Genomic DNA, 27,216 nt, shown 5'->3' on the forward strand with positions numbered 1-27,216 from the left:
ACATGACATGATGGACTGCTTGAAATTTCAGTGTAATATATCTAATAATTGCTAGTCTTGTCCAACAAAATGGTTTATCAGATTATAGTCTTTCAATGACTTGTCTGTTATCTACTTAAATTACACTAACAAGTTATACAAACCAAGCATATCCTAGAGCAAGCAAACTTTTTGTTGATTTTTAAAAAATTATTATTACACATAAAAATAAAGCTAAACGCAGTCTTTCATTTTAATGTTGACACTGTCTCTGATCATGGTCAACACAGTACATTAACAATTTTAACCATTATTTCCTATCTGCAAAGAGAACAGTTAATTGCTTGGAGTTGCGCTACTTAGCAGATGATTGTTTTTCCCTCAAACTATTATGTGGATATGAGCAGGAGAATCATAATCCTGAGGACAAACTCTCCCAAAAGACTTTTTGATAAAACATATTAATACGATCATAACACTAGGCTGTACCTAAAGGTACCTATATTAGTAATAACATTTTTTTGCATCTGTTGCCGTATCTTCAGGTCTTAGTCAACTTGCCAGATGAATCCAAAATTTATATTTTGTCACAGAAAAAATGGAAAGAATAAAAACACATTTATCTGAGAGGACAAAAATTAATAAAATTGTTGTTATGGTGTAACAACTGCTTAAACAAGGGGCAAAGAAAAGAATAACAGGAAAACTAAAGAGGAGAAAAATTGCCTATATTATTTTCCTTTTAGGCCACTAGTTCTCTGTTTTATTATTTTGTGATCTAAATATTGAAAAGGAAAATGTAAATAGACTGTTATGTAGATTTGTTTGCTCAAGTCATGCTTATAAATTAACATTCTTTTTTTAATACAATGTTTATAGAATATGTCTGTTCGTACGCCATGTACAGTTTGACTTTACCCTGTTTTACAGGCTGTTAAACATAAGTCTACCCAAATAGACCAGCTGAATGAACACAATCCAGAGGTAAGGATTCTTGGAGAGAGAGCATGTTGTGTACAAGGAATTTTATCCTGAAGTTAAACAAACACACCCTTAGTTTGAAATTAACTATCAATCAAATAAACATTAAAAATATTTAGATTATGCCATCAAACTAGTAAAATTATTGAAGAGATAAATAGAACTTCACTGGAATACTGGGTATATGTCAAGATTTGGTCTTTCTCACAGTGCTTTCAATACTGTACTATTTAGCTTGAAAAAATTTTTAATACTACTGCTTAGCAGATCTTTACCTGATACTGTAGAAGAAAAAGAAACAATTACGGCCTGATATGCTTTACAGCATCTGAAATTATTCAAGCACTGTATTTTTTGCAGTGGCAACAAAGGAGAATTGTGTATTGCTTCTTGCAATACTCATGCATTTTTGCTTTTACTTTTAGCTAAGATTGTTTCAGTGTAGAAAAAAACAGTAATTGTTCTTACAACTTAAACTTCTTACAACTTAAAGCCTAAGCTTTAAATATCATCAGGCAGGCTAGGGAATGCACTGAAGCAAGTATATTTTCCAGTCCTTTCTTGTGGTTGCTTTGATTTAGTTTAATTTTTCTAAAGCATTTAGTTCATTTCTCATTTTTTTGTGCCATTAAGCCAGTTAGTTATATGGTCTGACTCAGTTATAGGCCAGTTAGGAAACCAAGGTTTCAGTTAGGAAACCAAGTTCCTAAAGCTGAAAAGGAGCTCATTCTCTGAGAGACCCTCATTCCCTGAAGGCTTCAGCCAAGCCAAGTAGCCAAGCCAAGCCAATAGCCAAGTAGCTGGATTTCAAGCAGAAGTTACCAGGCACTACGCTCTAGTAGTGGTGTGGTTGGAACTGGCTTGCACCTCTTGGCTTTAGCTTGACCCTGGACTGGAGGGGAGAGGTGAATAGCAGTGTAGTTGAGAAGAACATCAGCACTAGCACCTCTTGCATACCGGTAATCTACAGAAAGGTTTGGAAAGCTGAAATTACAGACGGTAATAGGGAAATTGCAGGACAGATCTAGCATTTTCTTAAACCTGATAGATCCTTACGGGTCCTCTGATAGCCTAAATGTTAAGTTAAATGTTTTGCTGTCATGAATGGCAGAGAATAAGAGGGGAGCTCTGTGCTATTAAGAAACTCTTTAGAGCTTTGAAATACACTGGGATCAATACCTCTCCTACTGTAGCATTAGCAGGTGCTGCGATATCCTATACAGGAATAAGCGTGCTAGGGAGATAAAGCAGTTATATGGTTTATAGATCTCTTACCAACATCTTATAAATTTCATAGGTTTTATTTGTATTCTGTTGTATAAAACTGTGCTCTTGCTTACAAAAATATTTTATTTTTTAGGTTAAAAACGCTGACCTGTCTAGAGGTTCACTTTGTGTACTTGAAGGACTGGTAGAAGAGTATTTCTTTCCTGATGTAATCAGTGAACTTGCAGCTAGCCAGCAGTACTGTATACCACCTGTGCAACTTCTTCATTCACTTCTAGAACATGTGTTGTTGGTGAGATCTGCAGGCTTAACTGCTACAAACATTAAACTAGGAAATAGAAATAGTATAATCTTTGCTATTAGCAGTGTGTTTCCTGATTCTTTTCAAGTATTAACCCTTAACTTCCTATTCACCAATGCATTAGTTTTAATGCTGCCTATTTTAAGGGGGAAAATAATATCTTTTCTATTATTTATAAGCCATAGGAATGTAGTGCGCTAAATATTATTAACGAGCCAGCCCAGAATTTCTGCTGCTTGGAGAACAGCAAATGTGTGAGACTTTTTTTTTCACCTAGTAGCTTCAATTCAATTCAAATTTTGTTCTAAGCAATGATACTGGAATACTACAGTAATGCAAGCTGCGCTTCTTTTTATTCTTTCTTATGGAAATTCTGTGTTCTAATGCTTTTAGTTTTGCATTAAATTGCACACACGTTAACTGATCACAATTAAATTTTGCCACTGGGATTATGAGGAATGAAGAAAACATATAAATTCTTAGTGATCATGGATCTCTGACTAATATGCAGCCAATATTATTTTCTTATTTTATTACAGGGAAACGCTGATGCAATATTTTCTGCTAAACTTTTTCACATTTTGTACCTTGTTCTCCAACTTGATCCTCCTTGGAAGTCTCCTTCTGTGTTAAGATATTATTTGGACCTTCTTCAGTGTCCTGTTTGTAAGAAAGGTACATGGTCCTTGATAGAGATGCTTGTAAGGTAAGAAAATTTAATGAGGATTAGATAAGTGCTATTTTACTACAAATTGAGGTAGGGGAGTTGGAGTTGGAGTTCAGTCACTTTTTCACCTGTATAAATAAGTTAACTGCACATGAAGGTGTAGCATTGCATGTGAGGTCTGGACCTTTCACTAGATGGTTTGGCTTAGCACACAGGTAGAGACGTTTATTGGAAAGGAAAAAGATTGCATTTGCTTCTTCTCTACTCCTTTGTTGTATAATATTTATTTTTGTTAAGATTTTCAGAAATTAGAATAATTTATATACTAGTTAAGTTGGGGAGGGGGTTGCACCTTTGGATCTATCTATATGTGTCTTTCTGCAGTTGTGAAACTTCTTTCAATTTTATCTTGCCAAACATGAAGCTTCATATTGCCATAAATTTACAGTCTTGTTCACTAAGTCTATTAAATTCTGTGTATCTACAAATATAAGACTCTGCATACATCAACTGTTAGGGTTGCTACCACATTCTTTACTTTGCTTTTTTTTTTTTCTGTTGTGGCTCTTCTGAATAGAAATTAATTCATATCACCTTACATAATATTTAAATACTCTAACAGTGACTACAAATACATGATTGCAAAAATGCTCTTTGTCTTGAAAGTCATTGGACTTGAATCATTGCAATTGAGTATTTAATCATTTTGATTAGGAACATGTCACAAGCCACTTGAATGGGAAATAATTTATCATATATATTAAGCTCTTAATAGAACTTTCTGGCAGGATATGAATACCCTGCAATTGTGTACTTGCTCTTTTTTTTTTTTTTTGTAAATGTTCCTTTGAATAGTCAAAATTCCATTCAAAAATATATTCTGCACTTAACTTCAAAGTCATCTGCATCATGTAAGCAGTCATTCGATTTGCCTGAAAACTGTATCTTGTCAAACATTATCTGTGCGAAATGCTGTGTAAACTAAGGTTTACAGGAGTTACAACATAGTCCGTAGTACTGGAGTACCTTGTAATGACAGGAATTTTACAAAGCACTGTTAAATTTAGAAATTACACAGTAACTCATGGAAAGAAATTTAACAGCTAAATAATAAAGTTTACACTATTGCCAACATATGAATTTGGTCGAGACCAAAAAGGTCCCATTTCATACACATTATTATTTTTGCCTGAAAATTTGGCTTTAAAACCATATAAGTTTGTGTTTAAAATGATGAAGGTTGCTGTGGAGCAAGGTATTTATTTGTCAAAATTGTCAAAAGTAAAAATTACCTTTATTTTCTGGTAAATCAGCATATCATTTTAATCATACAAATAGATTTTTTTGGTGTGTGTTTTTTTTTCAGGTCCTGCCTTTATTCCAAAACCATTTGTCATGCTGTCTCAGTTTCAGAAAAAATAGATGAACAGAGGGTAGTTCACAAAACATTATTGAAGTTTTTCTTGGATTTAGTAAAAGCTGAAGTAGAGTTTCTGACAGTAAGGTGGGTTTTATAGGATAATTCTTTCTTATTACTTTCCACAATTTCACATGCACTTCTGTATCTGCAGCAGGTTTTATCCCTATTTTAATGTCCCTACGGTTCTCACAAGCATGTGTTTGCTTAGAAATTCTTTCTGTATTTCTTAATTTTCAGTTTGCTTACTGCAATTTGTATTTTTTTTTCCTAATTGTGTGTTAAGGTCTCTAACTTTTCATAACCTAGTATTTCATTATAATACAGGCTTCAGTAGACATTTAATTTTTCTCATAAAGTTGCATTTTTGACTTTACAATATTTCAGTTTTCATTTTAGACAGAGGAGTTTGAACCTACAGATTTTTTTTTTTAAAAAAGAGTTAAATGTTATCTTTTACTAGGCAGATAATTATCTCTAGTTTATGAAATATAAAAAACTTGGTTTTGCTCTGTCTGTACTTTATATAATATTAGCACAATATTAGAATTCCTACAGTTCGACGGTAATAGTCATCATTATTGTACTTATTATTCCTCAGAAATTGTGTCTGATCTTTCTATACTTAAAATTGCCAAACCTTTGTGTGTTTTGACAGAAGACAAGGCTCCTGTCTAGTAACTACAGTAATCAAAGTGGCATGAAGATTCAGACTTTTTCACTCTTATTTTACAGTTTGTTTGAAAGGGCCAATTCACAGCATCAGCAAGTCATGCCACAGACAGTTCTTCTGAAGACCTTTTGGCTGGCAAGCGAAACCTCGGTGCTTTTTACCAAACACATAAATATTTTAGCAGATTGGGTCATACTTTCCCATAAAGAAATGAATAGAACAAATGATGTGAGTATGAATTTTATGCTATAAAATAATGAAGACGAACATATTTTTTAAAAGGTGTCCCTTTGTTCGTTTCTTTGTGAGGTATTATATGTAAGTACTGCAGCTGCTTGTTATATCTGCCTTTTGTTGTGAAGCATGCTGGGTTTTGCTCCACTAAAGGAAATGAATTGATCCGTAAGATTCTCATATTGATCTGCAGAGAAGAAACGAACTGGAGTCACGAGTAGCTTGGTGGCTACATTCAGATGTTCACATGCCCTTACCAGCAGGTGTTACTGTAGTCATTAGGGACACAAGTTTAACACATCTTGTCGAACAATAAGGTGTAACAGATGATTATCTTACTTTACAATGATTGGATTCAGTAAATGTTGGAAAGAGAAAGCTCGCAGAACAGTTTTTGTTGTTTTCTACAGCTATACATAATTTTATTTTAGTAAATGCCCTAGTTTTCTTCCCAAGTCTTCTAGTTTCGCTTGTTATCTTCCCTATATCTTTTCATAAAAATGGAATTGAAGGCAACTTAATTGCTGTTCTGTGACCTACTGACCAGCAGGACATTGACCTGAAAGATACCCAGGGTCCTCTATACCACCTCTTTCTTTTCAGAAACTAGAGGCGTTCTAAAACATCTTTGACTTCTAGATGCTCACATAAAGCACAAACTTACTGCTGTTTCTCCTTTCTCTTTTAAATTATTGTGAAAGCACAGAATAAATAGGTACCTCATTCACTTTTTCAACACAGTAGCAGAACAACAATAGAAAATCGAGTATTCCCAAGAAAAAAGCACTTTCCGTATAATAGTAGTTCTTCATTGTGTTAAGAAAGCAGAAAGATTAAACATAGTGACAGCTTCACTCATTTTACCTAGCCAGACCTCCTACCTTTTTTGAGGTGTATCAAAGGAAGCCATACTGAAACAGTGCTGCCTTTTTATCCTTGGTCAAGATATTAAAAAAGCACCTAAAATTAGGCTTCTAAACCAATATTTATATTTAAACAACCTACCATTTCAGAGGTACTGAGCACCAAACAGGCTTATATTCAGTTGATTTCCATGGCCATTCTGCTTCTTTGGAAAATGAGACTGCTTTCATGTGTTTCCTGATGTTGAGTCTGCAGTTTGAATTTAGGCACCATTTTATTTTTTTTTTATCATGCCTTCTTTTGACAAGTTCCAGCACTGTCGACCATACTTGTTTCATGAACTGCTCTTTGCATAAGCAGAATAATTGCTTGTGGCAGTCACAGCACAAAGTATATGAAAAACTTTAAGAAAAATAAAACACAGCATGAAGTATGCAGAAACTTACCTCACCTTTAGAATTTACATGTATATATATACATAAAATAAATATATATCTGTGTCTATACGTACATACCTGTGTGTAAATATACATATATATGTATAAAAATTGTCCCTTCAGCATAAACTCTAGATTCTTATTGCTTTTCTGGTTTCCTCTTACATGCTGTAATGTATAATATCCTCACAGGCATGACTCCTGGCCTTAAAATAGAGCTGTCTGATAATATCTGTTATTTTGTACAGTCTTTCCTACAGCCTTATTCTTTAGCTTCATATTTATATATTACAATTTTTGGCAAAAGTAAATTCTGAAATGAAATACCATTTAGAGATACATAAGTAAAAACAGAATATTTCCATGCCATTAAGTATAGCAAATTGGATACAATTTTTCCTTCCTTTCTTCAATTTAAGTTTATGATGAATTGTTACCAATTTTGCTGTTTAAAAGCAGTTTGCTTATGAAGCAGTACATTGACAATATGCACATAGTGCCTCTCAGAAACCCATTTAAAGGAGCTACTCGGCCATTCCCACTGTCTGTACAGGGACAGAATTAAAGCATCTGGTGGTAGCAGCGTGTGAGGAGATGACTATGCCTCACAGCTTACAGAAGTTTAACCTGTTGGAAGAAAGAAACACCTTAAATGCTCTGTGAATAGAAATGGAAAAATAATTTCTTGAAACGCTTTTTCAGGCCTAACACATTCTTCTGTAAGTGATAAAAGTGAACAATTTTTATTTTAGCTATTTAGAATCAGATGTTTTCTCCTTTTCCATGAATAAAATAACATAAAATGATAAAAGGGTGCAAGACAGAAACAGCTGTAGTATACTAAGTTAGAAGCTCCATGGTGAAATGGTGAAATAGGTTGATTAGTTTTGCTGGCTTAAATGTCCGGGGGCTGTTTGTTTTCTTTCAGATCTATAATAACCTGTATCAAAAACAAAGAAAAAAGAAAGAATGATTAAATAGAAAGAAATAGTTATATATCTGGGCACATTTGCTTTCTTGTGCTATATATGATTTACTCTATTTTGAAAGTACCAGAATAAAGCTAGTGACAGGAAATTGGATGCTCTCAGTCCTCACTGTGTTGATCTAATAGGACAACTTAGTGGGGTAAAATTGATACCCAATCCTTGTAGTTAAAAATGTACTGCCAAAGGACGTGGTAGCTTTTCCATCACTTGAACTCTTTCAATCTGTTTCAAATATAATTCTAAAATAAATGGTATATCTCAAAAGTAAATAATAGATTTGATACGAAACTCCTCATCAAGGTTCCTTGCATGAAAGCTCTTAATTGAAATTTAGATGCACAAAGGAACAAACAGGGTTTTTTTTTGTAATAGTGGGAATAGCATTCAGTTACCAAATGGCTTTTCGTAATGATACTATGTCCCCGAGTAGCAAGTAGCAGTATTTGTCATCCCAATAATACTGTTTAATGTTTAATGATGCTCATGATGTAATAAGAGCAACCTTGCATAGCATTAGGAAGGGGAGAGAAAGAGAATCCTTTCATTTTATGTTTGAAGCTTTCTTGCAAGCACTGGAGGAATACTGCATTGTCCTAAAAGCATTGTTTATGCCATGTGAAAAAAAAAAAAAAAAAAAAAAAAACAGTTCTGTAAGGTGTGTACTGTAATTCAAACCCGGAAAGTTAAAATGAACTTTTTTGCAAGTTAAATGCTTTCTTGGGAGAGCTTTTACATGCAGTAAAACAGGCTATGAAACTTCTATCACTGGAGTGCTGTACTTGAAGAAAAAAAAAAAAAAAAAGAAATGGCAATCTAGGAATTGCGTTTGCTGAGCTAGCAGAGATCAGTTGTACTGCTACGACTCTTGCATGGTAGCACAGCCTCCACTCACTTCAGTGCTTTTTTTTCTGTGAGATGATAGTTTTGATTCTCAACAATAAGAACAAGAAAGAGATTTTGAAAAAAAAAAGTGGTAAATTGGACCACTGGTGGTAAATTTGTTATGATTGAATATTCTTTGAAAAAATAATTCTGCATGATTTATTTTTTCCTAATGCATGAAGGAGTACATTTTATAGTAATACAGTGTTCTTTACGAATTTTAAAAATGCATTATGGGGAAAAGGGGGAGGAGGAGAATTGAATGATTTCTTAATATAGCTGCAAGAATCATGTTGAACTTTGCTGTCTTATAAAGAAACAATCTGTTAAAACTTTATTAGCTTCATACCATGTTTGAGTAAAAATTAGTTATAGTAGTAAACCTTAGGGACAAAATCAGTAGTTTCTGAATATTCTCAATTTTAGTTGACTGAAGTATCATCTATCAGTGACTAATAGTCTGACAATTTATCTAAATAACAGTGAAGAAAAAACTCCTTTTAAAAAGGATTTACTTAGTCTGAAATTGCATCTGTTAATAAAATAGCAACTCATGTAATTTATATGAGTAATTTATTATTTCATATGCAGGAATAAAAGTGTTACTTTTGTATGTGTACAAGAATAAACTAGCTCTTGTAAATTGCTTTATTATTGATTGACATTCACAGATGACTTAGCCTTATAAGATTTTATTTTTAAAATCTAAAAAGTGACTAAATTTTTTTCACTTGTTGATATTCATTTTCTTTTAGTCTGTAGTTAAAGATACTAATTTAATTTCAAAAGAAAATACAGCTGTAAAACAGAAAGCAGTAGAGTTGAAAAAAACAGAAGAATTTTCTTTTAAAGTTTTAACCTCTTTAGTTGAATAGCAGGAACTGTTTATGTGCATAGTGTTGTTTTGTCAGACATGGTAGCAATTCCCATGCTCAATGGAAAAGTTTTCTTTGTTTTCCTTTTCATTCCTATGTTTCTATTACTTTGTGTTTGAAAAAAAAAGATATGTTAATATTTTTAAGATAGATAACGCTTTCCATAAATTGGAGCATTTTCCCTGGAGAGTAACACTGAGTCATTTATTTCATGATATTATTAAGGAGAAGCTCTTGTTTATACTGCTGTTGTTTCAGCATAATGTCAGCCGGCTAAGCCTACGCCAGTTGGCATTATCTGGGCTCTCCTTGTCACTGCATAGAGACGGGCAGCTGTGCAGACATCGTTACAGCTTGGGTATCAGCCAGATTTGGGCTGCAACTGTATTTCTGACTTTGTGGAATGTCATTAGTGTATTAGCAGTAGTTATTTCAAACTAATGCCTCAAGATCGGGGTTTTTGTTTTTCTCTCCTTCCTTGTATCTGATGGCATAGATCAAATAAGACAATCTAGTGCTTGAAGAGCAAGCAAGAAAAGCTTAATAGGTGGCCTGCACATATATATATACCTCAGAACATCAGTATCTACCTGAAACTATATACATTTGACCTTGATCTTGTCACTTATCTCTGTTAAAATTCTGATTTGCTGCATTTATATGAATTACTTACTTTGAAGAACTGTTGATGAGGTGATTCACCAATGTTTTGCCATGGGTTCCAATAATAAAGGAGGCATGCATACTTCAAGACATTTAAATGCATTTTAAATTGTGTCTTTACTTTCTATTCCTGAATCTTCAGGAAGTAAGCAGTAATACATATGTTTAAGTACTTAAATACTAGCTGAAAAATGGATTTAAATATTACTGAGCTGTCATACCAAGTTTCTAAGTTGAGATCGCACAGTTCATCTGAAGTGAATTATTTGTATATAGCAAAGAGAGAGGCAAACCAAATCATTAAGTAATCAAACAGAATATGAGGAAGCATGGCTGCCAGGGATCTTAAACATCACCTAGGCTCTCCAGTGAGACCTTCCTACCAGATGTCTGTCCAACCATTTCTTAAAACCTCTCCATGATGGAGACTCCACAGTCTCTACAGGCAAGCTCTTGTCAGTGCCCTTATTCCTTTGCTTTTGAGTGACAAGCAAGTCTATTGCTGCTGTTAAGTAGCTGTTAATGGACACTAGTTATGTAGGCTTTCCACAAATGGTTTTGTGGTCTTTCTACTATGCCATAGTCTTTCTGTTCCTCTTCTTATATATGTCTATTTGATTTATTGATGAAACTCAAACTGAAAACACTTCACAGTCAGTGGTGCTTCTCAGCTCCTGAGGGAATCCTATTACATTATTTTAAACTGATCTTTGAACATATTTTGGTCTCAAAGAAATATCAGAAAAATAATTCATTGTGGTATTACAGCACAATAAAACACAGAACAGTTCTGTTTCCTTTAAGGAATTCTTTAAAATCTCAAATAGAAAAGTAAGTACTTACTTGTTTGTCTCTTGTCCAAAATTTTCCATTGTCCAATATGCCTGAGCATACATTCTCTTATACAGGAACATGTGTAGCAAGATTTAGCAGTGTAGAAGCTCTGTATCTCAGCGATGACCTACCTTAGGTGGATTGCTTTTGGCAACTGAATTCTGTGTATTGCCACTGTGCATGCACATATTCTCCCAGGTTATACTTCTTTCACAGTTGCACACGTTGTGACTTTGCTGCATGGTCAGAGGAGTAACTCATTTCAGAATCATTGCATAGAGGGTTTCAGCATGGCCCACTGAAGTGTTGTGTGGAGAGATTTGACTTACCTTTGGATCAGCTATTGCCGGCTCTTGCAGTGGTGCTCTACCCAGCCAATATTAAGTGTTTCCAAATATTTTTTATTTCTCCAATGAGAAGTCTTGGTTGTTGTGGCATCAGTAGCATATCAGTTTTACTGATCAGGATGCAACGGTTAGCTCTTGAGCAGGAAAACAAACAAACAAAAAAACAGTGAAGAAATGATTTGGCAATTGATGGGGTTTTGTCTATAGATATTTTTTAATATTATTGATAAGATACCATCAATGTAGATTTGTTATATAACACCAGTCCATAAATGCTCTTTTTTTCTTCCTTTTAGACTTTCAGATGTGAAATAGCTAATATATTAAATGCAATTCTTGGAACTGCAGTGGAATACTGGATCCTCTCAGGTTTCCTTATGGACAGAAATGTCTTTTCTCAAGTAGCTGATTTGGCACATTACATCGACATTTCGTGTGATGGTGAGTGTTTGAAAAGCATCTCAAAATCTTTTAATCAGATTCAGTAAAGTCCTAACTAAAGTCCTTTACTTATATAAGTCATATCTTATCTTCCATTGTAGCCCTGGAGTCTCATAGAGTGATGTGCATTCATCCATGGAACCGTGATTTATGTTCTGTGTATGTGTGTGCATCTGTCTCAAGGAAATCCCAAGTAGACCAAGTATTCCTTTTAACATTCAGCCAAACAAATCTTGATAGGCTTTAACATGAAATCAAGATTACACTGTGTGAAAAAGAAAGGAAATACAAGTTCCATGGAGCTCAGTAGGCAGTTTAGGAAGAGACTTAGGCAATAACTTAAGAGAGAAATCTGGAGACACCTTAGCTAAAGCCAGTTCTTGGATGAGACTTTAGCTTTTCACTCAACAAAGTCACTTGTTAACTTCACTTCAGCACTAAGTCCAAAAGTTAACCTCAACTCTTTAACACACACAGACTTCAAATGGAAACACATCAGGATCACATTTCAAATCCTTAAATTACTAGCCAAATAATATGGGTAGAAAGCATGAGAGGGAGAGTGAAATGAGTATTGCATCACTATTCCTCTTGTTCATTAAATAAGCTAGGTACAGAAGGGAGCCACAACCCACCATGGAGCTTCTGTTGGGATATCTGTTCTTTCAGCAGCTAGGAGAAGAAACTAAAAAGACCAAAAAATATCCTCAAGAAAAACATTAAATGGTTTTTATTTTGTTTTCAAACTTCTTTTCCACCAAAACTGCTTTTTTATAAATATATCTATCTAAATATTGCAAAATAGAGGGAGGACTGTGATTCAGTTATTACACCTTTATGAGTATCTTGATTTCAATCATCATTTTCTCTAGAGACAGGTGCGGGCTTCATGTAAAGAGATGGTGGCCTCACTTACCTGGAAAAGTTGACAAGAACTGTTCTTAAAACATGAAACTAAAATCTTAGTCTCTAGACAAATAGTTGTACTCCAGTCTTACAAAAAGAAAATGATCTGAAACCTCATCTTCTGCCTTTGATTTTAAAAGACTTGGAACTTGGGACTGAATATAGCTGAATTACAGCTGAATGGAACCTTTAGTATCCATAACTATTGCAACCTCTCCAAAGGATTTTCTAGCTTTAAAAAAGTAGGGAAAATCCTCTGTATATATGTATATGTAGTAAGACTTTCTTAGTTGCCTGTCCAGGAATGGAAAATGATACTCTTTATGCTATCCTTCAGCTATTCAGAGCATTCACAAGAATAACGATCGTAGTCTGGCTATAAAGAATAAAGATTCTTTGACTTGCTGATGATCACTACCACTTAGTTCTGCACTTAAAGCCCCTAAAACTATCGCAAAATTCTTCTAAGATTCTGCTGAGCTTACAGGAGAAACTATCTGTACTTTTAAATCTTGTTCTTCTCTTTGAATTGAGTCTGTAGATCAGTTACGGAGGGAGCATTTCTAACCCAAAAAAATAGTCCCTCAATATAGTAACGACTTTCCTCATCTTGGCAGACCTTGCTTTCCAGTGACTATTTTGACAAAATTCTTTTGCTAAAATCAAAATAAAAAGCTCAGCCTAAGACAAAACATCCATTCTGTCTCCTTTTAAAAAAAATATGCCAGACATTAACCTGATGTAGGCCCACTATTGTCCATCGTGTGTGTGTGTTTTTTTCTTTTTGTAACATTTTTTGAAGTAATTCAAAATTCAGAAAGGTGTTGTAATCTGCTTAAGACCTGATTACAGATAGAATTTATAGATTACCCTGCATGACACCAATTTCTTTGTTCACATTGAATTGTACTTGCATTGCTTCAATTAATTTTAAAGATGATCTCTCATGTAACTAACTTCCCCCCCAAATAATTTCATTTTCAAAATCATGGTGAAACATTTATATGATTGTATTTAGAGCATTTTAGAAAATTCATTAATATGAGCAGTGTTTTGCCTTTTAAAAAATTGATGCTCGTTTGTTCAGAAACTGGACTCATTACAAGATGATGGCATATTCCAATTTTAAGGCTTTTTTTTCCCCTTTATTTTTATCCAGACTTTTCAGTACGTGAATTAAAAGCATTCATTTGTTCCATACCATCTCTCTGGCTTCAAATGTTTGTTGTGGAAGCAGTTTTTAAAAAAATATGTTTACAGAGGAATATACCTATTTCTACAGAACCTCTCTCTCTTCAGAAAATAGTAAGTAACTCTTGCACTCCTAAATAATCTAGCACTCTTAAGTATGCAACAAGTAGTAGATTCATGAATGAATAATAAAAAACATCTCATTTTGTGGTGGTTTAAGGTCACATTCATTGCATACATCTTATTCCACTAAATTGTTTTACAGAAGATCAGGGTTCAAAACAATGGTAATTTTTTCCTGCCAAATGATCTGTAATACCACTATGAATTAATCAGTTTACATGCAAATAATATGAAAAGTCACAGTGCAAAAATAATAGTCACTGATGTGAATACTTTATTGCAATACTACTTTTGTAATTAAGGAAAAATGCATTGTAATTACATCAGCAATTAAGAAAAAAATTATTTACCTGATTTTTTCTTCAGATTTTTTGAAGGAGTTATTTTCTAGTATTCTGCTATGGTAGTTGATGAGGAAATACACATTACGAAAACTGTTAAAGAAATTCTCAAAAGCATCACTGCTGGCAGGAGGGAGATGTATCAGCAGTGACATGCCCTAAAATACAGTTGCATTTCAGCAATCCAAACCCCCATATATATGTGTAACCCCCACATGGAATCCATCACTCTTTCTCAAGGACATACAGTTCTACAGGTCAAAGCAATATAACTTTATACCTTCATATGTTTTTTAAGCAGAGATTTCCCCAAATTTTGTAGGAGCTTATTAAGAACAGAGATGATTCATTGTTTATCATACATGATGTTTAACCACAGCTTGAACAAAAGACTATCAAAAGTTTTAAAATAAAACTATACATCTAGCATTTAACGTGTCAACACATCCAGAGTAACAATGGCTAATTTTAATATGGCCATCATGATCAATCAGTCTCCACCACAAATTGAATGATTTGGGTAACAATTGCCTTCTGCTCATTCCATACAGTAACTATCAACTGTGAATCCATTTTGCCACCTGTCCTCTCATAGCACTTTGTCAGCTCAGCTTTTCTATGGGTTCCCTAAGGTGCCCTTCTACTCTGCTGGGCACAACCAAGAGGTCACTCACCAGTTGCAAGTAGCTTGCAGGTTCTGGTATGTTAGGTACTCAAAGTCTTCTTCAAGTATCTTTCTTTAGACATGGTGACATGTAATCTGCTTTCACTTCTGGATAATCATTGAATGAGTCCCCTTTCTGAGCTATTTCTTGTGCTTTTGCCAAACTGGAACAACTTGTGTGCTTTTTTAAAAAGAGAGGTATAAGTGGATTGGAGCCTCTGAATTGCTGGAAAGAAGCCAAGACATCTTTGCCATCCATCTGAGGTTATCCGAGCAGTGCGAGAGCACCTAAGAGAGAGCTTGTTAGCACCCAACTTGCTTGTTGTCTGCACCAGACCCACCGGCTTAGTCCAGCGCTCACTTTTAGGAGAGTGGCATTTCTTTGCCAAATTACTTGCTTGGAGTAGAAAAGCTGGTAAATATTTCCATTAACTACCTGAGAATCAATTAGCTTTGCTGTAGGACTGAAGCTGTCCAGATCAAAATTTTCTCAGCTGCCAAAAAGTCCTGAGAGACCCAGGATTCTCGCTCAGACAGAGCCCCCTCACTTCTGAGGCCAGCAAGTGTGAAATACCAAGTAAGATACACTAAAACATCAATATGAAAAAGTTGCAGAAGGGGGCTTTAAACAATCTATATATGCAAACATCATTAAGGGATCATATTTTTAAAAACTCAGATACAGCAAGCTATGAGTGGATGGTTTTATTACATAAAGTACAAGAGAAGAAACGACATTTTAACTTACCCTGCACATGGTCACTGATAATGTTACTTCTGCAACAGGTCTGTTCCTATTTGCCTGCTTTAGGAGAAATAGGCGCACGTGAGACAAGGAAGATCGTGAAAGCAAAGAGAAGGAAAATAGGGCAACGGCCGTGCCCCAAGTCTCAGAGGGCATTACTGATGCTAAATGGTGATAAGCAGAACCAAGTCGAAGTGCTGCCTGATCTACCGTGAGTAATACCTATAACATCACCAGTTTTATTCTGCTTTGGGGGACAGCTCCTGACCTGACACATTTTTTGAACTTTATGTGACCTGTTTTGTTGTCTATAAATTACCAAGACTGACAGAAAGCTCTACTATAAACCTGTAACACCTCTAGGCTGGGGTTCCCCCGTACCCTTCATCCTGCAGATATGTGGTCTGATATATTTTCCCAGTGTTAAATTTAATGGAGGCTTATGGATTTACCCTGAAAAGAGTTTAACTGTGGGAAATTTACTTTTATTAATGTTTTCAATACTGTTACAAGACTCAGCAATTACTTAAGACCTTTCAGAAATAGCTCTGAAATGCGTGGATCTAAGTATGACATATATACATGCTGTAACAATTTTCATTATATGTATATAAAAATATAATATATGGGTTTTAGACATGTGTCCACTTTGCTGTCTTTCCAGTGAGTGCCCTCCATTAGCAAAGAGGCTTCGAGCAAAAGCAGAGGTTTCACGAACCAAAGAGAATTGCCACCCTTTGGCTGAAGATGTTCATCTTTACAAGACCAATATTAAAGGTATTCTATTTATCTAATTCATGTTAAGGACTTTCAGTGGGTCGAATCAACAGTTTCAGGTTTAGAAATCTCGTCCTTATGGATGCTGAGCTAAAATGACTGCCTAGTCGAGGAAATATTTCCCTCTGGTTCCTGTTTCTTCCTTCAGCATCTGTTTTAAAGGAGGAATCGTAGATACGGTGGGATAAAGCTGCCTTCCTCTCTGCCCTCCCCCCGAGCCAGCAAATACAGTGTGCAGCTTGGGCGAGCTCACTCCCGCCCTGCCCGTCTTACTTTGCTAATCCACCTCAACCTGTGCTCGCTAGGATCAGCGTCTTCTGATTTGAAAGTCTAATTCGGTTTTCGTCTCTTTCAGGCCTAGACATTTTGTGAACAAAGCCCGAGGAGGATGCTATGTTACGTAGCTGTGTTAAGCATATGGACTGTTTTCTTCCAGGCATTCAGCCCAGACTCTGAAAGGCATTTGGCTTTTGTCTTAGCTATACTGGAACTCAAGTACCTAAGGAATAAAACAGCACTGCAGTAATTCATTTGGTGCCCACTTATTACACAAATTTAATAAAATGTACTTACGTAAGGCTTTACCTGAACAAGCTTATTTGCTGGAACTACTTTTTAATCATCATCATCAGAAATTTGCCTATGTCCTTTAAAATGCAACCATATTAACAATGGTGCCCATGAGGAGGCTTAGAAAAAAATGGCAAAGGCAAGCCATGATCATTCAAAAAAAATAGAATCAGAATTGTGTCACAAACACTGACGGACATAAAACCTAACCCTCTTTGGGGATTTGAGCGAGCTTCAGTAACAGAGCCAGACCATGCATTTTTAAAATTGGTCCCTCTTCTCTTTATTGCTTTTGCAAGTAAAATTGATGTGAATTATTACATGCTGACTTTTACAAAGAAAAGTGAGCTGAAGGACTAGGGCATTCTTCCCCTGCCAAAATCGTAAGTAGTATCTTTTGCTGAAAAGAACAAGGATGGAGCTGACAGATTTACGCAGTGAAAGTATTAATATAACAAAATATACCATGTTAATCTTATCACAAAGGCTGAGAGATTTAGCCCAAGATATTTTTCATTGCTAAGATGTTTGGTGCGTCATCTTTCACCTGGCATCTAGATTTTCCTCTGGCTCTTGTTCAAACCTAATCACTTAGTGAAAGCAAAATAGCATTTAGAATGGGTCTGAAGTTTTTATCATGCAGAGACTAATGGTATCTTTACCTATAAACAGCATTTGTCACTTACTTGCTGTTCAATTTTTCACACTTACTTCAGCTTTACATGATACTAAGACTTGGTATTTTTTTTTTCCAGAAGATTTTCTCTCTCTCTTTTATTTTCTTTTTATTAGGACCCCCTCATTTATTTCTCTCTTTCCCCCCTCCCTTGCTACTGTAGCCAAGTCAGGCAGCCTATTGAGAAAGAGCAAACCATCTGCTAACAGATCTGAAGTTCTGAATTGTACGTGGGTGTGTAGAGGCACTCGTGCTTAGCCAGAAGCATTCATTTGATTTAAGCTATAAACGCTGTGTAAAAAGAACTATACATTTTAACGTAGGTTTATGAATAAATTTAAGGGAGGGCAACTGCACTCTAAAGTTTTATTGCTTCAAAACCCAGTATTTTTGGTGTTCTGTGATCAATTGGTGCTTTTATAGCATGATTGAAGCTTTAAACCTTGAACTGGGGGGAGATAATTCCCGTGCTAAACCTTTTGCAGTTCATTTCATTTCTGGTGGAACAGAAGCTCTGTGGGTTTTTTTGAATTTTCCTAAAAGATGGTTAAACAGGACAAAGGAATATCTTACTTATTATTGAATTTTCTGGCATATAGCCAGGTCTCCTAGTTCCATCCACTTTGATTATTTTCTTTAGTTGCTATCTTGCCTAGTCTAGTGTAATCTATTAATTTTTTATGGTAGGAGAGACAGCCCTGCATAAAGCTTGCATAAGAAACAAAGTGGAGAGATTGATTCAGCTTCTCTCTTACCCTGGCATAGACGTTAATGTTAAAGGTAAGCTCCTTATTTTCTCTACAAAACTAAAAAATGAAGTCAGACAGAGAATATGAAAATAGAGCCATTTGAAAATAAAGTTTACGTTTACAGCATGAACATTGCCTTAGTTATTTTAAGCAAACCAAAATCAGGACTTTAAAGCAAGAATTGATCAAAGGCTAATTTATAATTAGAGTACGTGGTAACACTCATCATGTTTTCTATTGATATATTAAAAAAAATAAAAGTTTTATTTTTTTTCGAATGCTTTTCAACCCGATTCCCAGCTCGAAATCCCGGCGTGCCACCGCGACCCTGGCGCGTGTGCACACGCAGAGCGCGCGGCGGCATTAGCATTTCATCCCCGCTCCCGCCCGTTCCTAAAACTTGCCTTCATTTATAATTCAGACCACGCTGGCTGGACGCCCCTGCACGAGGCGTGCAACCACGGCAGCACCGCGTGCGTGCGGGAGCTGCTGCGGCGCTGCCCGCGGCTCGACCTGCTGGCGCGGGCGCGCGGGGTGACTCCGCTGCACGACGCGCTGGCCGCCGGGCACCTGGAGATCGGCAGGCTGCTCCTGCGGCACGGCAGTGAGTCCCTGCGAGGCGGCGGGCGGGGGGTTTGCCTTTTCTTTTTTTTTTTTTTTTTTGCTTAAAATACAATGTTATTATAAAATATTTATTTTCAAACATTTTTAAGCCAGGCTGTTTTGGTCACAATAAAAATATTACTGTTTTCACACTTATCTTGATCAGCTGAATATGAGATTAAGCAGGATTTTCACATTTTTTCCCCAATATGGTTATGTTTTTATTCTGCATTTTACACCATATGTAACTATGTTCTCCAAACTCATTAATGAAGATAAAGACTACCTAGGCACCAAGCAGTGCTAAGGATTTTCTTTTGTTTTGATCTATTTTTACCTTAGCTTGCAAAAATAGATCAGTAAATCTCTATGTAATCATGTATTTCAACATAAATTTGTTCAGCATTTATGAAAATTAATGTGATGGTCTTTGAAGAACACAATTAGCTTGGTAATTAGTTTAAGAAGGGACTCTATATTGTAATTGCAATAACTGCTGTTTAGGGATAATAGTGGGAGGGATGCCTGAATTTCTAAAAAAAAGATACATTGCCCCTTAGGCAGACACATGATAAATGTTTTGAACAATATTTTTCCTTCAGTGACAGGGAACATGCATCTTGTCTTGAAATACACTGTAGCAATATAATTAACATAACATGTAGGGTGTGTTTTTTTTTTTTTTTTTCCTAAAGAAAGCACCTCAAAGAATGGGCTTGGATATCAAACGCTTTTTTTCATTTACTAAGATTAGTGTTCCTTCCTGCTGACCTGCTGTGTCGATTTAATCTCTGTGCACTGTATCTTGAGTCCAGAATTTGTCAAAAAAAAAAAAAAAAAAAAGAAAAAAGAAATCCGTCCACATACAGCCATAAGGCAAAAGAATACCCTGCATTTAGACAGCCTATTACTTAATTAAGCTCGAGAAACAAAATGTTACTGCCTTCTTGACAGAGATGGCTGGATTTGCAGTCTTCTCCTGCCCCCTAAAGGCTACGTCTGTGCGTGTCCTACCAGCACCGTCTCGCAGTCAGTACATCCCCCTGCACTTCTGCCTCTGTGTCTGCCGAGCGGCACTGCGGGGGCTCCCAGGTGTTTCACGCCTCTGCTGTACCACGGCCCTGACACCCGAGCCAATACCCGTGCTGCCTCCCTCACTCTGCGCGAGGCCCTTGCTGATCTTTTAGCCAGCCCGGCTCCTTGACTGCGAGTGGCATCGCCCTGACAGCTCTGCCTTTTTCCAGGGCTTTGTGGAGAGCAGGCGATGGATGATGCTGCTGTCCTGGGGGACGAGATCTACCCACACTTGCATTCATCAAGGTCCTCTGGCAAGGCCGCGGGCTGCGCATACCCGTGTCTGGCCTGTGTCACACTCGGGCCTTGGGCCTGTCAAGTAGCTGACAACGCTGTGCCAGAAAGCGTGTGACTCATTCAGCGGGTATTTACGCAGCTCAATACGTCCCTGCAGTCTCTTTTTACTTTTTGCCCCCTTTTCAACTTGCAAAAGTGAGTTATTTTACAAAATCAGAGATGGAGTAAAACAGCACTGCTGTATTCTCACTCTAATAATGGGTAATGAGGTGAAATCATTAGCCATGGCATCTGGTAATTAAAATAGATTCTTGAAAATACACTCAAGTTATCAAACTGCATCATTACTTTATCCTTGTATCCCGAATCCACATACAAGGATTTCTGTTGTGTCCTTCTATGAAAATCACCACCTCTAGGATGTGCAACCCCCTTTTTTTTCTTAGTGGAGGGGCATTTCATAAGCTCATCCAGACATTTGCAAATTGTTTAAACACTAATAGCTCCCTTGTACTAATAAAAAAGAAATAACAAAAAGAGAATCCAGCATAATCTGAATGGGTAACATTGCCATTTAATTACTTTATTTATTGTAATACTTAACTTTCGCATTTCAGCAATTTGCTAAGAACAAATTCTGTAGCTTAGTTGTGGAGGGAGACTAGGGTTCCTGCCAAAACAGTTTATCTTGCTTCATGGCTTAGGACAAGGTCAGCTGCACCATCCAGAAAGGGAAAAATAAAGATCATCGTAATGACCTATAGCTTGGAGTTGGTTTCAGCAAATATAACAGCCTGTAATTTCCTTTTACATTTTCTGTGTATTGCTACTTGAAGTTTTAGAATAAGACACATTTGGATCTCTTTTCCACTTCTAGGTGAATAATGTTTATCTTGCAACTTAGCAAAATTGGTAAGAAAATTACAGTAAAAATGATAAAGAAACTGTTCTAAGGGCTCTGTCTACTTCTTCTAGATTGGTGGATGGTAAATATGTGACCCATCAGTTGCTTCAACCTAACCTAATACAAAAAGGAATTAAAACAAACTCCTAGCTGCTGTCAGAGAAAACAGCCCAAAATCTTGTTCATCTGCCAAATTGAGCATGCTGTCACTATCCATGTTTGTTTTTCCTGCAGGACCGGTGCTTCTGCAGCAGAGGGACTCCAGTGGGAAATTGCCACTGGATTACGTTGAATCCCTGCCAGTAAAGCAAGAACTTTTGAATACTGTCCATCCAGAAGAGACCGTTGAAAGCTTCTGTGAGCGCACAGAACAAGACTTCCACAATCAGCAGATAGAACTGTGCTTAGTTTTATTTAATAAGATGCTGCTAAATTTTTGTTCGGTTTATAATCTGTCTTCACCCCTTACTTTAGCTCTCGGAGGGGTATCCTGTTCAAATACTTTCCCAGTAATGCCTAGTAATGACTCCAAGTTGAAAAATATTTTTTCTGGTGATTGGTTAGTAGATATGTATCTTAGGGAGCTAGAAACTTTTCAAAAGCTTCCACATCTTCTCCAAGAAATACCTGCAAACATGATTGTTTCTTCTGGAGAACAGCTGAAGGCTTTACTGGCAACGCTGGAAACTATGGTGATGGGAAATGAGCTCTCTGCTTCACATCTTCTCAGCACTTAACTTCCAAGCCAGTTCCATGGGTTAAGGCTTGACTGCTAAGCACTGGTATTGGGCAAACGTTGTTTTCGTAGGAACCGAGAAAGTGGAAGTTTCACAGAGACCCTAGTAACAGCTCCCATGATTTCAGGATTTCCCCTAATGGAACCTGGAAGTGAGTTGCACTCATTCAGTGCGTTTTTTTTTTTAGTCAAAACTTCCCCAATTCCAATGCCTTCTAGCTGTCAGAGAGATCTGGATGTCCATGCTGACCTCGGGAGGATGCTGTGTTGTTTGCACTAAGTTAAACTTTGCTTTTTCTGTCCTGGAAATCTTTGTTACCACTCCTGTGCCTTACTCCACTTCGGCTTTGAAGGCCGGCAATCCTTAAGTTACCTGAATTTTAACGAACCACTTTTACTTACGATACAAGTGTATACCTACCTATTTTAATAATTTTGCATAAAACTGAACATTCACGTTCAGAATATCTATCAATAAATGAAACATGGAAAAACGATGTCCGCTTTCTGCCTTATTCTATCCTTAGGAATACATCCTCCGCTGCCTCTGTGCTCTGCTGGCTCTGCTCCATATCGCGCTGCCTTGCGCGGGTCTCCACACATCCGTTACACAGCAGTGTGTACAATGTTGGTTTGGTGACGTTCCTGGGATGCCCCGGAATAAAGATACTGCTCGAAGCGGTGGCACAGATCTAGTTGGCAGGAGAACCTACAAAGAATTAGGCAAGCCAGTTCAGACAAGCCACTGGACATCAGATGCTGACACAAAGTATGGATCTCCTTAAAAATTATACCCTGTTTAATATAAGAACTTTGTTCTCCAGCCTGTGAATAGCTACACACGATAAATCCTCTGCACTAATCCTCTAACCTAATTTAGGATTGCGTGCTACCTGTCCTATCAGATGATCCATTTAATTAATTAGAGAAAGAGAAAATCCTGAGCTGTTCTTCAAAGGTACTGAGGCTCTTGAGGCAGCTGAACCGAGCAATCCTGCTGCCCAAGAAGAATGGGAATGGGAAGGAGTTGGGGTCTGTGGAGAGCTGCTGCTGCACATCTCTACAGCAATGGACACTCTTCTTGCCCTGCATCTTTGTACAGATCCCGGGCCAGACTCGGGGCTGAGGAGAGACAGGCTCCTAAGTGGAAAAAGAGAAGAAAGTGCTGCCTAAGAATAACGATTTTTTTTTTAATGGATTCAATAATAGATTTGGAATAATTTAAAATCTTTGCCTTCAAAAGGGAAGTACTAATTAGTAACATTTCCAATTGCAATTCTTCTGTAATAGCAATTTATAATATTTAAAAAAGAGCCCCTAAAAGAAAGGGTGTGGATAGTAGCTGCTTCTGAAATTGATGTTGCTTGACTAGAGGGAATAAGTTACATTGATGCAGCTGGCTTGCAGCACATTAAAATTTCCATTTAGCCTTTCTGCAGCTGAGATATATGATCTCATAGCAATTAATCCTCTGAAGATGCTCACGCTAGTTTGGTCTTGGAACCAGATCTTCATTACAACTGCTCAGTGTTTATTAATGACTGATTATTGTTTTTATACATGCACTCAGAACAGCTTGCTCTAATAAAATAAAGGGTCAGCTCATACTGGAGTTGTTTCTGTTTGTGCCCTTTTGATTTTCCATAGCGAGTAAATAGCATCAAAAGCCTCTGTTGTATGTGAGATGGACTAAAAATGAACTTCAGTTTTCCGTCTTGCAGGCCACAATGAAAGAAATACTATCCTCATACTTTCTTAGGAATACAACATGTGCAGATAAATTGGCAATCTTTGAGTTTTCTTTTGTTATGAATTTGCTAGGTAATTGGGGACTTAAAAATAATTTGGATTTGGTAAACTACAGCAAGATCTAGTGGATCTGGAAAGGCAGATGATTTAGAGTGTTCATATCCTTAATGCAACAGATTAGAGATACAAATTAAAGCAACAAAACCATTACGTCTGAGACAGAAAGGATTTTGTTAAATGCAACTTCTCTAAAAATATTTGCCATAATGTCAGTCAGAGAGGAAAAAGGATATTTATCATTTATAAGTCCTACTTACCTATTTAAACTCATCTCAAGTACATCCCTCCAAGATACTGTAAAGAACGTATGCTAAATGAACATTCTTAACATGGTAAAATTAAACATTCAAAAGTTTGCAAATGTCAGAGTTAATATTCCATGTGTAACACTAACTTAAATATCCAGTGGGTATGCACGGCAAGCCCTTCATTAAACGGTGACACCATTTTTCCCTAGTGTTCTTTCACTTTGAATAAGGATTATGTATCAAAAAGCTCCCTGACCAGTCCCAAGTCACACATGTTTGAGTTCTGATCTGTGGGGTAAGCCTACAAAAGTGATTTAACAGCTCTTTTCCCTAATTTCTGCATCGGGAAACCTTCTGAAAGCACATCTTTCTGTTGCATTCTATTTTTTTTTTCCTTAATAATAAAAAAGCAGCAAGAACCTTGTCAAGAATTTGAAGGACAGTTTTATATTTGAGCTAAAATTTGTTATGAAGCTTCTTATTCAAAAAAAAAAAAAAAAAAAAAAAAAACCAACCATTTTCTGGTATTTCCTTGCTACACTCGTAATGGAATTCAGAATGATGTATACACAGCTTTCTATATATTCAAGGTTGCAAACTCCATACCCTTAACGATCTTAATTTTACATTAATTAAGACTATAATATACCTACTTTAACACAATTTGCTTGAGAGTACCTCTTTCAAAATACCAAATCTTTCCTGGTAAATCGTGATTGCAACAAAATCAGATTTGTTAGAAGTCTGTTTTTAAAGATAATCTTTTCTTTCCTGTTATTTAGCCCTTTTCCTACCTCCGTAGTTAAAAACACAACAACAACAAAATGAAACTAACCCCCTCTACCCTGCACACACCTTTTTTTTTCCTTATACCTCCTGTTTCACGAGAGCCCAAACTTCATCCTCACCCAACCACAATGTTTCTCCCAGGCATTTTAGCAAGTCCTGCAGTTGAAATCCCTGCTGTCCGCATATGCTCTGGGAATCTCAGCTTTTCACACGTATTGAGCACAGCCCAGACAGGAGGGTGGGCAGTGGCAGGTGCCTCTCCATGCTTGGTGGCCACCAAGCAGAAGGTACGAGCACAGTGGCACGTGCTATCATTAACCATCCTGGAGTGCAAAGATGTAGCTCAGACTTCAAAACTTGCCAAGAAAAGGTTGTCCTAGACCAAACTTCAGTGTATTTTTTTTTTCCTCTGGCACACAGTTTGCCTCACATTACTTCTATATATTGCTCCCGCTGTGATATTTAGCTATTCCTACAAGTTTCGTAACTACAGAGTTTGTGTAGCCTCAAAAGGCAGTTCATACTTCAGTGCTTGAGCACCTCTTGTTACGACACCCAGACCTGGAGTGCTCTGAGGGCCTTTCCTGCACTATCTACAACCTTCCCTGATGCTAAACCACTGCACTCAATGAGAGCAGGGGCAAAAATGCCTTACACAGGGTTCATAGCAAGCCTCCTGCTCCACTCCTCTGCCCATGTATTCAAGGACTGCATGGAGCCATTTCACCTTGGCATCACACCAGGCTCCTGCATGACCAAGAGGGGCTCCTTGGTGCTTCTTCAGGAAAACTGTTCTGAACATTCACCTCTGATCTCATACTCAGATAAAAGGCATCTGGACATATGTATTTAATTTGTGAACTAAATTTGTAATCTCTGCAGGAAAAAAAAAAAAAAAAAAAGGATTTTATTTTGCCTAGCAAGTCTGATTCTGTTGTGTAGCAAGTCAGGGTATCACTAGCTAACTATTCTAGAAATGCAAGAATGTCTCCTCTTAGGAAAAAGGTGAAATGGGTAATATTTAGTGGGATTTGTCCTGCCAGAAATCCTTGTAGCACAGACGCAATGTTAAAGCAGCAGGACTCTAGGAACTCCATCTGCAGAGGCATCTGTGAATCAGGTGTTCTTTGGAACATGCTACCACACCTCCAAAAATAGCTAATCAGAAATATTAGAAACCTCTGCCTAAAGCATATGATAGCATAAAAACCAAAAAACAGACTGTTTTATCGGTCAGTAACGTCAGAATCGGTCAGTAACAGCAATAACTATTACCTCCCATTACCTACCCACTGGCTATGGAGGGAAGAAAGAAAAGAAGGAAAAAACAGTGCAAGAGTAATTTACAGAAGGCCAGTTAAGAACCTGAGGTCCAACTTCTGGGTTCACTAATCTTTCAGGAGGACTATCTGAGTGATGTGGGAACACTGTCAACAGTTTGGAACACAGTAGAAAATGAAAATAAAACGCGGAAAGCCGGAGCAGTCAGTGTATGCAGAAGTGCTGACACAGCACAGTTTGTCTTGGCCTGTCACTCACCAACAGCTGAAGTCTAATTAATCTGCGGTTCTTGCCTTACCTAAACAAGCGTGTATATGTTTGCTAAATGTCACAGATTTTCAGGGAAACTACGTAAGAAAGACTTCATTCCTGTTTAACTGCCAGCGCACCTAAAGCGCATGGTTTTTGATTTAAAACCAGCGCGGATTTTGCTAAGATACCTAACCGTTTATATACCTGCTTAGCTATAGCCAGTGATGCTCTCGAAAAATGAGGGAGGGCAAAGCCAAGTAGTTGAATGCTTTTTTTTTAAAAAAAAAAAAAAAAACAGAGATATCTGTATTCAAAGGAAGTCACATAAAATCGCAGTCAAAATTGTTTAGCTTGTTTGTCTATTTGTCTTAATTATCCATTTAGTCTTAAAACATAACATTTGTTCTTTCTCACTAAGGCTGCAATGCTGATTTTTTTTAATTACGTTTTCTTGTGCTCTCCTCTTTATCCTAATACATTCGGCCTGTGGGAATCTTCCTCTAAGAGCAAACAAGATGTGGTAGCTTGCGGTGGACAACCAATCAGCCCTGCAAGCTTTTCAAAGCACCCCCGCTCGGCGTGGGGGACCCACTATCTGTAATGGCTCTTCAACTACTAAAAGTTAAACTTAATATGGATACAGGGTGGCTTGATGATAACGTATCTTTTCCATAGACCCCTTGTGATTTTAGGAGTGCTCGTGGAACGTGAGGAATTACTTGTTCCCTGA

The 27,216-nt window shown here is 36.9% G+C and overlaps 1 protein-coding gene across 1 annotated transcript in view; it reads left to right on the forward strand.

The window, feature by feature from the left end:
- SLF1 (SMC5/6 complex localization factor 1) overlaps positions 1-22,156 on the forward strand; it is a 29,826-nt gene extending 7,670 nt beyond the window's left edge. The window contains exons 6-17 of the mRNA XM_088533748.1: positions 910-963; positions 2,321-2,479; positions 3,028-3,194; positions 4,522-4,659; positions 5,308-5,473; positions 11,667-11,811; positions 13,877-14,022; positions 15,823-15,992; positions 16,446-16,558; positions 18,492-18,584; positions 18,975-19,157; positions 21,606-22,156. Coding sequence (XP_088389874.1) covers positions 910-963; positions 2,321-2,479; positions 3,028-3,194; positions 4,522-4,659; positions 5,308-5,473; positions 11,667-11,811; positions 13,877-14,022; positions 15,823-15,992; positions 16,446-16,558; positions 18,492-18,584; positions 18,975-19,157; positions 21,606-22,108 — 2,037 coding nt within the window. The 3' untranslated portion in view covers positions 22,109-22,156. The remainder of the gene's footprint in view (positions 1-909; positions 964-2,320; positions 2,480-3,027; positions 3,195-4,521; positions 4,660-5,307; positions 5,474-11,666; positions 11,812-13,876; positions 14,023-15,822; positions 15,993-16,445; positions 16,559-18,491; positions 18,585-18,974; positions 19,158-21,605) is intronic.
- Positions 22,157-27,216: the final 5,060 nt, after the last annotated feature.

Source organism: Tinamus guttatus, unplaced genomic scaffold, assembly GCF_059628265.1.
Source record: "Tinamus guttatus ecotype Peru unplaced genomic scaffold, ASM5962826v1 Tinamus_guttatus_pri_ptg000517l, whole genome shotgun sequence".
Classification (NCBI taxonomy): Eukaryota; Metazoa; Chordata; class Aves; order Tinamiformes; family Tinamidae; genus Tinamus; species Tinamus guttatus.